Below are 18,648 nucleotides of genomic sequence, written 5' to 3'. Positions count from 1 at the left end.
TTTTCCAACCTTACCAAAGTTTCATAGAACAGTAGCAGCACTCTGGCCCGGAATGGCAATGACAGAGATCACATGACTCTAAAGCTACAGTAATTTTAGGGTGAATTAACTGAATTACATAATTTTGATTTACCAGATATTTATCTACTACTACCATGGAAATACTATGAACTTCATCCCTGTTCTTGTTTAGGATAGAAATAATGACATTCCTTATATTAAAGCAAAGGCAAATTTACAGGCATACCACAGCTCCTAGGTTTTTTCCCCACATATTGATAGCGGCTCTCTGACACCTGCTGCCCTGATTGTAACACTGACTCTCTGTAGACTTGCTTAACATTATACCAGAATCTAAAAAACGTGCTGAAGTTGTGGGTTAAATAATATTGTTACAGTGGCTCCCCTCTGGCCTCAAAGTACTGTACCATACATAGAAAAACCTGTGCTTTGTCTAATAGGCACACCTCACCTATATTAAATGACCAGCCTCTACTGAGATTGTAAAGTGTGTACTGCCTCTTTAAGAATCAGAGTAGACATGGGCTGGTGCTGTTGTGTGAAAAGGCTGCTTCACATTTCTGAATGGTGGTCACCTTGTGGTTTTGAGCTTATTTTACATGGGCCTCAGTTCCCTAAGTTGGGCCTCAGTGATGTTCACACTAACAGCTAAAGGCAAACAAAAGGGTGTGATGCTTTGCCTAATATTGCACCCCTGGTACACAGAGAGCTCTGTAGCACTGATGTATAAGTGGTAAAGAAACACTCATTTATGTGTATTGTTGTGGTGTCATTGTAGTTTCTTTTTGGTTAACTATACTAGGTTAGTTATTATTAGTTATTATACTAAGTACACTTCTTTCAATAGCAGACTATTATTTTATCTATGCATGTGTGAGCTGTAATCTAACCAAAGGTGTCGAAAGTATTCACATTCATTACTCAGGTAGAAGTGTAGATACTAGTGTTTAAAGTACTGGTTCCAAAACTACTTAAAGTAGAAAAGGAACTGTAAGGAAAACAAACACTTAGGCCACGCTAGAGGGGCCTATAGAGCCCTACCCCACCTCCCCAAAAAACATTTTTCTAAACGCCATAATGGCTATAAAGTTATATTAAAATGTTCATGTTGAAAAAAATTGGGATGCACTAAGCTGCCTGTTTCAGCTGCATATCTGCCCATTGAAAATTAACGCATTTTAGTAATATCAGATCAGAGCATCTATGTGCACTACTGAGCATTAACATGTGTTTCAAGGAGGGAAAATATGATGAGTAATTGTCTATAAGTATTGTATTTGTGCAAAAAGTCAAACTTCAGAGGCATGTGATCAATAACCTTTATTGGAATGCAAATGTTGTGCTTAGTTGGTGCATTTCCCTCGAGTTCTCTTGAGTTGGTCACTGACATCTTTATACTACGCTACATACGTCTGTTATGTCTGCTATGTGATTTATCTGGATAGGGTTTATGTTTTGTTTTTTTTAAGTGGAATAAAAACAAACCGGAATGAAATAGGAGTAACAAGGCTGTTTTTAAAATGCAAAGAGTAGAAAGTTCAGATAATTGTGGGAAAATGTAAAGAGTAGAAGTAAAAAGTTGCTGGAGTAAAAATAATTACTCCAGTAAAGTATAGATAACCAAAATATTTACTTAAATAAGATAACAAAAAAAAATTACGTTGTTACTTCACACCTCTGTATTGTCAATGTATATATACTGTAGTGAGCTAGATATTTTTATAGAGGTTACTTAACCGAGTGATTTGCTGTTTGCAGTTCTTAACTGATACCTGTAAAGCAACTTTGTGTTAAACCATGTTGTTTTTATTTTAAAATGTATGTATATAATTTCCATGTAAATTTAAACACTGTGTATTTAAGTGCAGTAAAACTGTAAATTAGCACCAATCATGAGGTGGGATGAACATATTTGGCAGCAAGTGAACAGTTATTTAGGTTAAATGAGTTAAAAGCAGGAAACTGGGTCTAAATTCCTAATTAATATGGCCTTAAAATCATATCCACAATCTTCTATAAAAGGTCTGAATTCACAGGTGTTACTTCCATGCAAATCATCTGAATTATTTATTGAAATATATTAAATTAATCTATTATGTTGTTCTTGCAGTGTGTAATCTGAGGAGACTTTTATTGAGATGTCTGAGTTGTTTATTTTGTAAGGTGCAGGTTTGTACAGGAATAGGTTATGACAATCTTTGCATGTGTCTTTGTATGTATTCCCTCTAAGAAAACCATTAGATGAGTATTAATATGTGGTAATTTGTGGACCGGTTGTGTTGCTAATTCAGTTATGAATGGTACTGTATGTAACTATGACTATAATGTAATGACTAAATTTAACAATGACTACAATATCTTGACTTATTATATATATTCAGTAAATTTACTTTTGATACGCAAATAAATTAAATAAAGCTTTAACTCCAGACCAGGATCTGTGTTGTTCACTTCTGAATATCAGCATTCTGGAGAAATCTGACAGATTCTGTTACACTCAGCATCAACTGTGCTCTACTCAGATTCCCTGACAATATACAGTCTGTATTTTCAGCCCCCTGATATTTTTTAACAGCAAGGGTTTCCTCTTTTCAGACTGTTCATGAAAAATCAAACTTCTTCAGTCTCTTTCTGATATAGATCATGGATTCTGACACGAACATTGGAAAATTCTACCAGTAGGTTCTATGGTGACATTTTAGCACTGTTAGAGATTTCTTTACTCATCTTGTGATCTACTCTTGATCTGAATTTGCTAGGACAGCCTGACCTGGTCATGTTAGTAAATTATGTGTACAGTGAAACATTTGATTTCTAATGCTTCTGAGATCTTTTTAAATCCATTCCCAGACTTATCTGCATCTACAGCCTTCTTTCTTAATGCCTCAGTAAAGCTGAGTAATATCAGCTCTTATCTCCTCATCATTTCATCTCAACAGAAAAACCCAAACCAACACTGAAGGTGTATCCTCACACCACTGTGATCTGCAGATCTCACTCACTGGATGAAGGTTTAGGTGGTTCAAAGTCTCTCAGCAGTTAAAACATCTGACAGCTGGAGATAAAGACACCAACACACTCAGTATAACAGTGTCTGATACAGGAACAGCAGAGTATCAGTGTGTAGCACACAGAGGAGCATACAGCTCACACTATAGTGCTCCAGTCAAGATTACAGTTGGTAAGTAATAATTTCTGTTTTTCTGTTTAGAAAAGACTTGATTTCAGAATAATTGTAAGAAAATCCTGCAGTTATTTCAGATTATTCCACAGTGTTTAATACTGGTGTGTATCTTCATAGAGAGAGTTTCATATTTTATAAAAGTCTTTATTAAAAGATGCAGCCAGCTGAGTGTGTGTTCATCAGAGAGAGAGTCACTCTCACATGTGAATAGAAAGTGGAGAAGTCTGGAGTTACGAGTGGTTTAAGAATAATGATCCTCTCAGTGAAGCTCAATGGAGGAAGAACTATAAAATCTCTAATGTTGATGGAACTGAATAGAATCAGTGTCTCTGTGATTTCAGGGAGCTTTACTAATGAACACTGACTCTACAATAAAAGGCACAGTGACATTGAGTGGCTTAAAACTTCAGTTAGAGTCTGTTCAGACAGAAAGTGGAGGATGCAGTGAGAGGAAGTGTTAAGATGATTGACAGTTATGGTGTCGTATAGTGAATAATGTACAAACATCTGGAATTGTCTCAGTATGAATTTATTATTTTAAAGTAGGAATGAACAGAGTTTGATTGATTTCTGTGGTTAGAAAAGTTTTTACAGACAGAGGTGAGTAGTGGGGGTTTGTCTAATGACTGAGATTCCAGCAGCAGTAAATCCTGATTTAAATCTGATTTAGCTGATCCTACTTTATAGCAGAGCTTCTCAAATACAACCAATTTCAAAACACAGAAAGACCAGAGTGACTCTCTTTATTTAAATATTTAGCATGTAAAATTATTAACATACAGTAAAAATATATGAAATCATTTAGATTATAAAGTTATAAATACAATATTAGGTCTTTTTATTTTTACCTGCGTGTGTCTTACTGACATTCACTCTTAAAGTAGGCAGTGGTTGACTCAGCTCACTGTAATGGAAATGCAGTGTTAACTTAAACAGAAGAAAACTGCTCCAAAAACACAATAACACACTTGCCTCAAAAGTGCCATAGGATGCTCTTTTTAGATGCTGTCCTCTTGTTGTGTCCTCGTCAGTGAGACGAGCTGTTGGCAAACTGAGGAGATTGTAGCCAGTTAGCTTTTAGCTTTGCCCACACTCTCTTCCCCTGGTTTGGTTTTCTGGAATATTACTGAAACAAATCCGCCAATGCAAGTATATTTATTAACAGAACACAGGGGAACAGAAAAGGGTGAACGTAGCAAAAATGCAGCAATTACAGGGCACAACGACAAACTAAATACAAACGTGACAAACCAATGGGCCAACACAACACAGGAGCTGAGCTAGAAAGTAGGGAAGAACAAGAATGGAAAACTCACGAAACCCAACAGGCTGGGGAAAACAAAGGGAAACTAAGGCTGCTCTAGCCTGGCACTGAGTAAACTAGAAGATGGAAGCTCGATCCTCCGGGCGAATTGCTCATAAACAACAGTCGAGCCGAATCTAAATGTGGTAACAGATGGGATGCGGTAACAGATGTGGTAACAGATGGGAACCTCTCGGGCAACCTCAAGGTTCTTTGACCATAAACCATATAATTCTCGACATGGAATCGAGCTTCAAAGCCCCTTAAGTACCCCCAGCCTCAGGTGAAACGCATGATTAAATCGAGACACAAAGCCATCAAAACACAAGTGAACTGAACCAAACACACATGACGTAAATAAACACAACCGGGTCTTAGAATCGACACATACACACTGAAACATAACACAAGTCCTTGAGTGAGCCTGCGAGCCGCGGCTCGGGACCGGCCCAGGGGAGGACACGGCGACGCAGACCTGACAGTATTCATCTAGGGAATCTCATGTATGTCTTGTAAATAGAGAGAAGAAATGATAAAAGCTAGCATCGGTTACTGTTAGATTTGAGCCTGGTGCAGATCCCTGTTTGCCATCTCCAGTTTTTGCTTCTTCAAATTGGACCTCCACTTCTGTAAACGCTGGCACAAGAAAAGTTGCCGTCTCGAGGCCCGACCCTGCTAAAGCAAGGGCACGCAGTTCTTTAATGAACTCAGTTTATTTATTTGAATAATTTATAACAGTTGCAGATAAATAGTCCTGAAATGTGGAGCAGTATCATCACTTCCTGCATTCTTGGACATTTTTTTAATGAATTAAATGGGAATTAAATGTAAAAGCTTGTAAACTGGGGTATACAGGTTTAATTCTAACCAATACCTGATGCCGGTTAATGTTATGAGAACATCAGTGTGATAAAGACTCTGGAGTGTGTCCTGGATCAGTCTGCTGGATGGAGGTTTTACTGGACTAAACACACACAGAACCCTCAGAATGAGTTCAGCACTGAAACACGCTTCCACACCATCAGCTCAGTTAGTGTCTCTGATGGAGGTCAGTACTGCTGCAGAGCTGGGAGAGGAGACCCAGTCAACTACACCCCCTACAGTGAATGCACTCTGGGTAAACGTTACTGGTGAGTAAGAATGTAAAAAGCGTTGCTTGTGGTTTTAAGTTCTCCTTCTGCCCCTGTCCCCTCCTGAGCTAGGCTCAGCCCTGTTTAGTTTTATGTCCTGTTTGTCCCTTGTGTGCCCAAGCTCCTGTCTTAGGTTTGTTTTTTTGTTACAGTCCAGTCTAAGTTGTCAAGTTTGTATTGTTTGTTAGTTTTCTCCTTTAGTTGCTGCTGCCTTGATTTATCCCATCTTGTTTGTAAACCCCCATCTTGTGTTACCCTGCCTTTGTTCATTAAGTGTTGCATCATCCATTCCCTGCAAGTGTTTCTAGTTTTTAACTGTAATTTGAATCAAAGCAACGTGAGAAAAATAAATCTACTTTTAATGTAAAGCTGAACATTGTGGACTACATTTATTTACTTAATCCATGCTCTTAGAACCTGTGTGCCTTTTTTCTCCACACATTTACTGTGTCTGGAGATCTAACACATTTCAGTTTTAGATAATTTAACAGGAATGAGGGACATTATGTTGTATTTTAAAATATCTGTCTAGTAAGTCAAGTCAAGTCGGATTTATTTGTATAGCGCTTTTTACAACTGTTGTCATCACAAAGCAGCTTTACATAAATAGTGATTAATAAAAGACAGAGACAAAGACAAAAGAAGAAAATAACGTAAGACATGTTGGATCAAAGACCCCCAGTAAGCAAGCCAACGGCGACAGTGGCAAGGAAAAACTCCCTCAGAGCTGGAGGAAGAAACCTTGGGAGGAACCAAGACTCACAAGGGGGACCCATCCTCCTCTGGTCAGAACTATTTAAACATTAATGATAAAAATGACCAAACCAGGTATAACAGATAGTTAAAAATGGTCACTAAACAGGTAGCAGTGGTAGGTGGGTAAGCCGCTGGTCTGGTATGGGTGGTGGTGGGTGGGGGGCCTGCTGGTTGGACCGGTAGGTGGCAGTTGGTTTGACGCAGGTAGAGGGGACCTCAGCGGGCAATCTTCCAGCAGGTCGGGCTGGGTGGCCATTTACTCGGAGAAGGTAAAAAGAGAGGGTTAGTTCTGAATGGATTTATAGAGAGCTGAGAATGTTGGGCAGTATCAGAGTGTGTCTGATGACTCCGGCAGGTCTGACTATAACAGCCTAGTTAAAAGGAGAGAGCCAGGAGGTAACACAGACATGGGAGCACCCTGAAAATGCCTGCATCTAACTGCTCCTCCAAGCTGCGAGACGACAGCTCCAGTACTACAATTCCCTGGGTTCGCGAACCCCTGGACCTGCAACCTTTATCTAAAAAACATTAATTACCAAAAGCTAAACTAAACAGATGAGTTTTCAGCTTGGATTTAAAGATTGAGACTATGTCTAAGTCCCGAATATTATCTGGAAGGTTATTCCAGAGTTGGGGGGCTTTATAAGAAAAGGCTCTTCCCCCTGCTGAGGTTTTCTGAATTTTGGGAATGAGTAAGAGTCCAGCACCCTGAGATCTAAGTAGTCTTGATGGTTCGTAATATGTAATAAGATCCTGCAGGTTCTCAGGAGCGAGGCCATGTAGGGCTTTATATGTTAATAAAAGAATTTTGTAATCAATACGGGATTTAACTGGGAGCCAATGAAGTGCTGATAGAACTGGACTGATATGGTCAAATTTTCTAGTTTTAGTAAGGACCCTGGCTGCAGCATTTTGAACCAGCTGAAGTTTATTGAGGTTCCTGCTGGAACAACCCAACAAAAGTGCATTACACTTTTTACTATTGCCTTGAGGTAATAAAAGCGTGTACTAGCTTTTCTGCGTCCTGTAGAAATAAGGAGTTTCTTAGTTTGGCAATGTTCCTAAGCTGCATAAAGGCTGTCCTACTAATATTGGCTATATGCTGCTCAAATGATAAAAGTCGAATATGATGCCAAGATTTTTAGCTGCTAAACCAGGAATAATGAAAGCATCAGCCAAGTCTAACATTAGGTCTGATAGTTTATTTCTAGTGTCTTTTCGACCTAAAAGGAGAACCTCGGTTTTGTCACTGTTGAGGAGAAGGAAATGATGTAACATTTTATAGAGTTTTATATCCTTTACACAGTCCTCCATTTTCTGTAATCTAATTTTATCGTCAGGTTTGGCTGATATATAGAGCTGTGATCTGCATTAAAATGGAATTTAACGTCATGTCTGCCTATAACTGAGCCCAGTGGTAACATGTATAATGTAAATAGTAGCGGTCCTAAAATAGAGCCTTGAGGAACTCCATATCTTACTTCTGTGTAATTTGAAGATAAATCTTTTATCTTTACGAACTGATAGCGTCCCGTTAGATATGATTTGAACCACGATAGGGCTGTTCCCGTGATTCCAACCATTTTCTCTAATCTTTCTAGTAATATAGTATGATCTCTTGTATCAAAGGCTGCACTAAGGTCTAGTAGGTCAGAGGCAAGAAGGAGATCATTTGTAATCTGTCTCTGTGCTGTAATTGGATCTAAATCCAGACTGGAATTTCTCATACATTCTTACTCAGGTATAAGCAGTTTAATAATATCTTGGATACGAATGTTAAGTTGGAGATGGGTCTGTAATTAAACAATACACTGGGGTCAAGGTTTGGTTTCTTAATTAAAGGTTTTATGACTGCTAATTTAAGGGTTTGGGGTACATGCCCAAGACTAAGGGATGGATTTATAATTGTTAAAAGAGGTCTGATTATGATTGGGAGTATTTCTTTTAGCAATTTAGAGGGAATTTGGTCGAGTGGACAGGTTGTACAATTTGATGAGGAAATAATTTTTTCTAGTTCAGGCTGTGGAAGTGGGTAGAAGACTTCCAGCCTTTGTTCTACAACTGAGTTATGTTCTAAAACAGCTACACCAGGTGACAGCCATGTTTGATTTAATAAGCAGGGTTGGATTTGTTGTCTAATATTTTCTATTTTATTATTAAAATAGTTCATAAAAACATGACTGGTTAAAGATGTTGGAATCTGGGGTTGAGTATCTGCCTGGCTTTTAGTAAGCTTAGAGATCTCACTAAAAAGTATTCTGGGATTGTTTTTGTTTTTCTCGATCAGCGAGGCCAAATACACTGAGTGTCTTTCTATATTGACTAAGGCTGTCCTTCCACGCAGAATGGAACACCTCTAGTTTGGTCGTCCGCCATTTACGCTCTAGTTTCCGCACTGTTTGTTTTAAGGTACGAGTATGATCACTATACCAGGGTGCGAGCCTTTTTTGCCTTGTCATTTTACTTTTAAACGGTGCTACTTTGTCTAGGGTTGATCGTAGGGTATTTTCTAGATCGTTTGTTCATTTAACTAGCTCCGTTTGGTCTGTCGGAGTGTAAGCTAAGGTCGATAGGGGTGGGAGGTTTTCAGTAAACTGTATAGCTGTCATTGGGGTTATTGCGCGCTTTAGACAGTGTCGGGGGGAAAAAATTAACATTTTGCCTAAGATGTAGCTCGAAGGAGATTAGATAATGGTCTGATATTACTGAGCTTTGAGGTACAATATTTAGATGATCAATGCTAACACCCAGGGTCAGGACTAAATCTAGGGTATGGTTACAGTAATGTGTGGGTCCAGTTACATTTTGTATGATGTTGACAGAATCTAAAATGTATACAAACGCCTTTGTTAATGGATCGTCTGGTTTTTCAAAATGAATATTAAAGTCCCCTACTATTATAACTTTGTCGCTGCACACTGCCAAGTCTGCAGCAAAATTACTAAATTCTTTTAAAAATTCAGAATAGAGCCCTGGAGGCCTATAGATATTAATTAGTGTGAATGCATTTTTATTCGTGGCTGGATTTGATATATTAATGTAGATAATCTTAAAAGAAGTGAAGGTGTTACAGTGTTTTTCAATAATATCTAGTGTATACTGGTAGATTAAGTATACTCTGACTCCTCTGCCTGATAATCTAGGGCTATGTACATATTTATCACCTGCGGGGGAGGCTTAATTTAGTCCTGTCTAGTCCCGTTCATCCTGTCTCTGAGAGAGATCCTGTTACTCTCCACTGTTTGTATCACCCCACAAAGCCCTCAGACCTCACAGCTGATTTCTATAAGATGGGTCATTCCTCCACAGCCAGCCTGTAGACTAATATAGTGGACAGGTGCATGTCCAATGATATTCAAATGTGTTGCATAAAGTCAAATACTTCCAGAACGGAAAATGTATTTATTATTAAAAACTAAAGAATATAAAACTTGCTTCTGGTGAGCTGCAATTTTTATATTTCATCATCAAATGGTTGTCTACTGAGTGAGGAACAGTGAGCTGAATTTATAATTTTATGTTTATGAAAATGCATTCAACAATAATGTATACACCCTACTTTATTCAATTTAGTGTGTGTGTGTGTGTTTGTGTGTGTGTGTGGGTCTATCTAGTTCCAAAACTCGATTCTCAGTCCTCAGTCTGCTGAGTAGTCTGCTGGCGATGCCTCCATATCTGCTGGTGTCCATCATACTGGGGGTCAAATGCTACAGAGCTCGAGGTAAGAACTCACTGTAAACACACTGTAAAGCTCACTGGATCAGAAATCTCTCCAATCCACTGAGACATCAACAGCTTCATCTACTCTCTCTGTCAGTAAGTGCAGTACTAGTAATGAGGCAGGTGTGGCGATGTTTCAGAAGTTGCAGACTGAGTCAAATAATTGTTTTATTAATTTATGTTTATCTCGCACTGTGTGCCTGTATTTTCTTCCTCAGTTTTAATACTTTGTATTATTATTTTATCCATCTTTATAAACTGATTTGTCTTATCCTAAAATTTATTAAGTGTTATACTGCAATAATCATCTTGCATCAACTTTTTAGTGGAATTTTAAGAAGGGACCAACTGCGCAATCTTTTTCTTATTTATTTTTTAATATTCTTGGTTTTATAACTTTTTATATGCTGTAATTGTATTGCCAAATAAACATGATGAAGGGGAATTCTGTTTTCTATTACATTTTTACATTATAATAAAGTTACAGTTCATGAATAATTACGTTCATTTAATTCAAAATGCACAACTTTAATATTTAACACACTGTGCTGCACTGAATCACATTAACCACAACTCATATAACTTAAATATGATCCTTTAACATAAACTGCAAAAAAATAATCAGCATTTCTTTAGCACTGATCATACCCACAATAACAACAACAACAATTTGTCTTAGTTATTTACGAAGTTAAAGAATAAAAAACTTTGAGACAATTTTAGGAGTTTTTTTCCAAAAGCCTTCTATGTCCCCAAAATTATAAATGTCTTTTAAGCAGTTTTTTATTGACTCTGCCTCTGCATTAGAAAAGCAATGCCAATCAAAAACTATACCACCAATTTACATACATTTTCTCATTATGACTAAAGTATGATTAGGAAAGTAATTGTTAGAAAAACAAACTAATAAGCAATTAGTTTTGTAATAACTTTTATTAGAAAAAAATTAAAAAGTAATTTATTTAACAATACACCGCCCTGACTCGGGAGGAGGAAAAAATTACCAGGATTTTTTTTGCTGGAAATGTTACTAAGTCAAGTGAATGTAAACCATGTGTTGCATTAAGACAAACTGCCTGGCCTCATGGATTACGTTGTTGTTTTAAGTGACATCTTCTGAAATAGGAAAAATATTCTTTGTGCAGCCACCATGTTCATCACACAAGCCCCACTGTCAGTCTTCCTCTTGGTTACGTGTTTGTGTGCATTCTTAAATCAGTACATTTGATTGGTTGAAGTGATGGCAAGTTTAGTAGGCTAATTTGTAGACCTTTCTTAGCAAATAATACTAAAAATGTCCTAATTTACATCTACTACTGTTACACAGAAAATATTAAAAGTTTTATTTAAATGTGAACATCAACAAATACTTAATTTTCGAGTAAATTTGATTATTGTTTACAATTAATGTAATAGATGTGATGCAATTTCAATTTCAAAAATAAATATTGATTTTCATGAATTCCTGTTTTTATATGTACATACTTACTTTTGCTGTGAATGGAACCATTGAATCATTTAGTTTTTAAAAGGAGCATTGGCGGCCTCTGTCATTTTTGAGGCAGACCTGCATGTGAACATCAAGTTAGGAAGTACATAGTGAGTTACAAATGGGTCAGAATACTCTTAAATTTATGATCTACTGTGGGATCTGAGGGTGGGTAAACCAATCCTGGTCTTAATCCTAACCCTAACTGTTGTGTTTGATCCACTTGTATGGATCCTTTACCCATTCACCACACATGTAATATAAAGAACATTAGAAGTGAATATGGGGTCATGGCTAGGTGATGTCACTACCTCCTAGAAATACTACAGTACAGTATAATGAACTACCATTGGACAGTGACAATAAACAGAAGCACTAGTGCAAGACAACAGACAAGACTAGGACAACAGGTGCACAGACAGTACAACATGTGTGTAAACAGTACTGCAGTGTTGCAGCAGAGGTGTTGTAGTACGTATACATTAATAAAGTGTACAGTGTACAGTTTGTGTTGTGTTCTTCATCAGTGGTCACAGGACGCTGTTGGTTGGGCTATTCTATATCCAGTAGTGACAGTGAGGTGTTTAAAAACTATATAATGATATAATGGACAATGAATGCTGAAACAATGAGGTGGTGGTAATGTTATGGCTAATCGGTGTGTGTGTGTATGTAGAAATTGTTTTTTTTTTACAAGATTCTAACACCTTTATAAATCCTATAAACCTGTTTGTCTTGATTTTCAGGTCACACACCAGTGATTACTATGCAGAAAGTAACAGTGCATAGAGCTGGGTAGTCTACTAAAATATTTATAGTACTAAGATCATATTAATCAACATATGAATTTGTTTATTCCCCCTTTTTAATTCTACACAGTCATGTTGAACATATTAATACCTACCAGAATTCTGAATATTTTATTAATGTTTGTTTATTTATTTTTGACCACCCTCATGGGCGGACACCAGGGCAACCTACCCACCATCACCCTCCCCCTACTGGCTCCACCTCTGATTGTAGCTATTTATCTCTCTCTCTCTCTCTCTCTCCCTCTCTCTCTCTAATTCAGTAACTTTGGCTGTAAAGAAATAGGAAGTGTTTGTTTAAAGCAGACTTCCATTCAACCGGTCAATAAGTCAGTGGTCAGTGAGACAGTATGGAGGTCAGTCCACTCTCTGTGCTGCTCTGTGAGTAACTCTTTTTTTTATGTCTTCATTAGAGTCAGAGCTGCTGCTGTATGAAGGTGTTTTAGATGCAGTCTGATAGTCCTGAACTATCAGGTTCCGTGCGATGAAGTGTTTCTTTCAGAGAAAACCAAGCATGCAGCCACCACCACCATGCTTAACAGTTTTCTTGGGGTTGAATGCTTTGCATGTACTCTGGTTAGTGTAGTACAAAGGTTTTTGGGTTTGGGTTCTGGGGTTGGTCTTGACCTTTTGAATTAATTTCCTCTCAACCGAGTATCAAATCAAATCAAATCGCATTTTTAGTACAGCTCTTTTTACAACTGCTGTTGTCACAAAGCAGCGTTAGACAATAAGTAATTAGTAAAAGACAATAAATCAATATCATAAAAAGACTTAAAAAACCTAAGACCCCCAGTGAGCAGACAACGGCGACAGTGCAGAGAAAAAGCTCTGGACTGGTAGCTGTCTGGTAGCTGGTCTGACGTAGGTAGAGAGGACCCCTAGCGTTTTTTCAGCAGGTCGGGCTGGATGAATGGGTGACCATTTACTCTGAGAAGGTAAAGAGACAGAGTTAGTTCTGAATGGATTTATGGAGAAGATAAGGTTGAGCAGTATCAGTTTATATAGAGCAGATGATGTTTAGCAGTATTAATTAATTCCCAAAAGCTAAACTAAACAGATGAGTTTTCAGCCTAGATTTGAAGGACCCTGGTTGCAGCATTTTGAACTAGTTGAAGTTTATTGATGTTCCTGCTGTAACACTCTGACAATTACAATAATCAAGCCTTGACATAATAAAAGCATGTACTAGCTTTTTTTGCATCCTGTAGAGATAAGGAATTTCTTGGTTTGGCAATGTTCCTAAGATGTAGAAAGGCTGTCCTTCTAATATTAGCTATATGTTGCTCAAATGATAGATCTGAATCAAATATGATGCCTGTGTGTATGATGCCAAATATAATGTTTAGCTGCTGGACCAGGAATAATGGAAAAATCAGCCAAGTCTAACATTAGGTCTGATAGTTTATTTCTAGTGTCCTTTGCACCTAAAAGGAGAACCTTGGTTTTGTTACTCTTAAGAAGAAGAAGGTTATGTGACATCCAGAGTTTTATATCCTTTACACAGTCCTCCATATTCTTTAATCTAAACTTATAATCAGGTTTGGCATCTGCATAACAATGGAAATTAACATCATGTCTGCCTATAACTGAGCCCAGTGGTAACATGTATAATGTAAATAATGGCAGTCCTAAAATAGAGCCTTGTTGAACTCCATATCTTACTTTTATGTAATTTGAAGATAAATCTTTTACCCTTCTGAACTGATAGCATTTGGTTAGATATGATTTGAACCACAATAGGGCTGTTCCTGTGATTTCAAACATGTTCTCTAACCTTTATAAGAGAATAGTGTGATCTTTTGTATCAAAGGCAGCACTGAGGTTGAGTAGGGCTAATAAAGATTCGTAGCTTTCTCATACATGTCATTCTTACTCAGGTATGGGCAGAGTTATTGGGTCACTGCTTATTGTAATATCTTGGATATAAATGTTTAGTTTGACATGGGTCTGTAATTAAACAATACACTAGGATCAAGATTTGGTTCTTGATTAAAGGTTTTATGACTGAAGGATTTTGGGTACATGGCCTAAGCTAAGGGATGAATTTACTATTGTTCAAAGAGGTCTGATTATAATTGGGAGTATTTCTTTTAGTATTTTTGAGGGAATTGGGTCAAGTGTATAGTATAGTGGAAATGGATAGAAGGCTTCCAGCCTTTGTTCTACAACTAAGTCATGTTCTAAATCAGCTACACCAGGTGACAGCCATGTTTGATTTAATAAGGAGGGTTGTCTGATGTTTTCTTTTTTATTAGTAAAATAGTCCATTTAAAAAACATACTGGTTATAGAAGCTTGAAGTGGGGCAAACGCTGGAGTGTGTGGGGGGGTGCTAGCTCTCCCTAAGGCACCCGGGGCTACTATCAGTGACTATGCTTTAGTGAACCCAGGAACAACACCTTCAACTGTTCCACTTTAACCACCAAAGAGCTAACTAGCTCACATTTAGTACAAACATGCCACACTTCGTACACTCAAAAAGCCCAGCAGCACCCATAATAAAGCAGGAAGCTTGTAGTTGATTTGAGCATGAAAATAAACTTTGTTGCAGTGGTAAACTGCTACTCCATTTTTTGATAAACCTGTGGGAATAGACTGTCTGGGAATAGACTGTCTGTCTGACAATCTAAAAGCAGTTAGTAAGTGTACGAAGCAGTAAATGACTAAACATATATAAAAATAAGTGTTAGATAGTGGAGAAGCAACCTAAACACAGAGCACAGAGACATTGATGTCTCCAACGCCGGCTTCACAGAACTGATGACAGTTTGGGTCTTCTTCTAGACTTTGGCAGTGGAGAAAACCTCATCTCCATTTATTTATCCATCATTAAAAACATGTTTTATGCTAACATGATAATATTAAAAAAGGACCTCTCTAGAAACTTGATATTTTTATACCAACTGTGTTTTAAAACAAATGATTGATCATAACAAAGAGATGGATTATGTGTCAAAATATGTTATTATTTTGTCTGAAATGCTGCATATCCCTTGTTAGTGCACTGACAGACGCTGACACATTTTTAAAATAAAACTTTTAAGACAAATGGTAATGGTACTGATTGGAATGAAAACATGGTAATGACTGGCTGTGAATTGTCTACAGTACAGTGATCCACACAATTCTGTGGTCACACTATAGGCTACAGTATATATAACTACCACTATCCAAGTAGATTGCACTCCTATACAAATCAGCCATCCATCACCTGGTAGTGATAGACATTTGTTGTAGCAACTAAGAAGCTAAATGTCCCAAACATCATGGTGCCTTGAAGTGAGAGAAAGTGTGTAAAAGTGTTTTAAATTTTAAAACTGAAATGAATGTACATACCCTTTTATTTACATGAAAGTCTAAAATGTGTCCTTTAATTATGTCTGATTGGTTTAATTTGACATTGTAAATTGAGGGTCGTACAAAGGGAACCTGTACCTTTGCCCAGATATTATTAGGGGGCTGTGTATGAGACTGTACTGTCAAACTAGACAGCCAGTCAAACTCCGTACAAATGACACTGGAGTCAGGGAATAGCCTTTAGCGCCTTAATTTATTACAGAATCACTGCGAGTGAAGATGTGTCACAAGAGTGAAACTAAAAAAACAACAAAGTAAAATATTCTTAAAACTATTTCCTATATGAGATTTTTCAGACAATAAGACTATTTCAGACATGTGCATTAAAGAAAAATCTGACTGCACTGAATCCTGGTGCTGTTTCTTCCATTCAGTTTCAGTCTGAATAAGAGTTGGTTCACTTGTTTGAGTAATAAACTGTGTACATAAATGTAATGATACTCAGCTGATCTTGAACAGTGCTGAAACACCTTGAATATATAATAATTTCATACGTGAGTAACTAAACTGTCCTGATGGGCAAAACTGTTCCTGCATCATGTCCTCTATTTCTCTCCTTACTTTAGTGCTGATTGTGCTCTTCCACTGTGGACAAACTGAAGGTAATTCATCTACATTTACAGAATTATTTAATTTGTACAGATTATTCCTCATGCTTAATACCACATGAATACATTTCTACAAAATTAATAGAGTTGTCCTGAAAGCAATATAGACACTATGTATTTAAGTGCAGTAAAACTGTAAATTAAGCTAAGCTTTACAACACTATCAACAGTAGATGACAGTAGTCAGACAGACCTTTTTGAAAAGTTTTCTAAAGAATATTCATAATTTCATCAAAACAATCATCACTTAGTGTTTATGAACAGAGAGACTGGAGACTACAGTGAAAGTCCACTGATTATCTGGTTACAGTAGCACCTAGAAACAGTTCTTAAATGTGTTGGAAGCAGGAAGCATGGGTCTAAATTCCTATTTAATGAGGCCATAAAAGCATCTCATACTTTTCTGTAAAATATCTGAATTCACAGGCTTTACTGTCATGCAAATCATCTGAATTTGATTAAATCTATTAAATGAAACTATTATATTGTATTTACAGTGTGTAATCTGAGGTTTATTTTTAGATTTAGATTATAGGGGTTTACTTTGTGAGCTGTAGGTTTGCATGGGGATAGATTTGAAGATATGCGTTATAGTTTAATTAATAGTACATACATGTACTACATTAACAGAATGAATTAGCATTATGTTAATGACTGCTACTGCTTTTTTGACTGAGAGGCTGTTATGGCCTTATTAAATAGGAATTCAGACCTATGCTTCCTGCTTCCAACACATTAACTTCAAGAACTGTTTTTGTTTCTGTGTGCTGGGGCTTTGCTTCCCCACTGCCACATCTGTGAATCTTTCCATTTTCAGTATTCATTATTGCACTGCAAATCTGGAAAAACAGTCTTTAAGCAGTAAATATTGTTTGTGATTAATGCCATTTTTAATAACCTGGAAAGTTTATTTGCTTTATAAAATGTGTTTTTGCTTTACTTTACTTTTATTACTCAAATACATTTAAAAGCACTTTTCTACTTTAACTCAAGACCAGGATCTGTGTTGTTTACCCCTGAATATCAGCATCCTGCACTAACACTGCAGATACAATCAAACTACTGTAATATTCACACCAAATGTAGAATCTAGATTTTCTTTATGTACAAAGTCTGATCTTATCCTGATAAACTACTGTTTATATTGTAAAAGTAAAATCAGCTCTGATCTCTTCATCATTTCATCTCAACAGAAAAACCCACACCAACACTGAGGGTGGATCCTCACACCACTGTCTACACTGGAGACACACTTACTCTGACCTGTGATCTGCAGAGCTCACTCACTGGATGGAGGTTTACGTGGTTCAAAGTCTCTCAGCAGTTAGAATCTCTGACTGAATATAAAGACACCAACACACTCAGTATAACAGTGTCTGATACAGGAACAGCAGAGTATCAGTGTGTAGCACGCAAAGGAGACTACGACTCACACTACAGTGCTCCAGTCAGGATTACAGTTGGTAAGTAATAATGTCTGTTTTTCTTTTCAGAAAAGACTTGATTTCAGAATAATTGTAAGAATTATGTGTATCTTCATAGAGAGAGTTTCATATTTTATAAAAATCTTTATTAAAAGATGCAGCCAGCTGAGTGTGTGTTCATCAGAGAGAGAGAGTCACTCTCACATGTGAATAGAAAGTGGAGGAGTCTGGAGTTACGAGTGGTTTAAGAATAATGATCCTCTCAGTGAAGCTCAATGGAGGAAGAACTATGAAATCTCTAATGTTGATGGAACTGAATAGAATCAGTGTCTCTGTGATTTCAGGGAGCTTCACTAATGAACACTGACTCTACAATAAATGCACAGTGACAGTGAGTGGCTTAAAACTTCAGTTGTCTGTTCAGACAAAAAGTGAAGGATGCAGTGAGAGGAAGTGTTTAGATGACAGACATTAGCTATGTTGTATTATTAAATAATTTAAAGGGAAAGGTGCATGTTTTTGTTGCTGTACTATGTATAGTGAAATGTGTTACCCATCTGTGGTAGTGAACACACACACACACTAGTGAACTAGGAGCAGTGAGCACACACACACCCAGAGCGGTGGGCAGCCATCTCCAGCGCCTGGGGAGTAGAGGGGGTGAAGGGCCTTGTTCAAGGGTGGCAGCTTGCCGAGCCCGGTATTGAACCCACAACCCTGTCATTAATAGCCCCAATCTCTAACCACTGAGCCACCCAGTTATTTGTTAACTGAAGTTAACAATTATTTCTCAATTTGACTGAATGCTCTGTTGCATTTTAAAAAGAATGAACGTTGTGATACTT

The 18,648-nt window shown here is 37.3% G+C and overlaps 1 protein-coding gene across 1 annotated transcript in view; it reads left to right on the top strand.

Moving 5' to 3' along the window:
- The window catches only part of LOC140562762 (basement membrane-specific heparan sulfate proteoglycan core protein-like), a 221,583-nt gene that overhangs the window by 148,469 nt on the left and 54,466 nt on the right, over positions 1-18,648 (top strand). Inside the window, exon 22 of the mRNA XM_072688621.1 lies at positions 17,573-17,842. Within this exon, the coding sequence (XP_072544722.1) occupies positions 17,573-17,842 (270 nt within the window). The remainder of the gene's footprint in view (positions 1-17,572; positions 17,843-18,648) is intronic.

Source organism: Salminus brasiliensis, chromosome 9 (assembly GCF_030463535.1).
Source record: "Salminus brasiliensis chromosome 9, fSalBra1.hap2, whole genome shotgun sequence".
Lineage (NCBI taxonomy): Eukaryota > Metazoa > Chordata > Actinopteri > Characiformes > Bryconidae > Salminus > Salminus brasiliensis.
The sequence above is the reverse complement of the archived record's forward strand: the minus strand, read 5'-3'. Positions and strand labels throughout refer to the sequence as shown.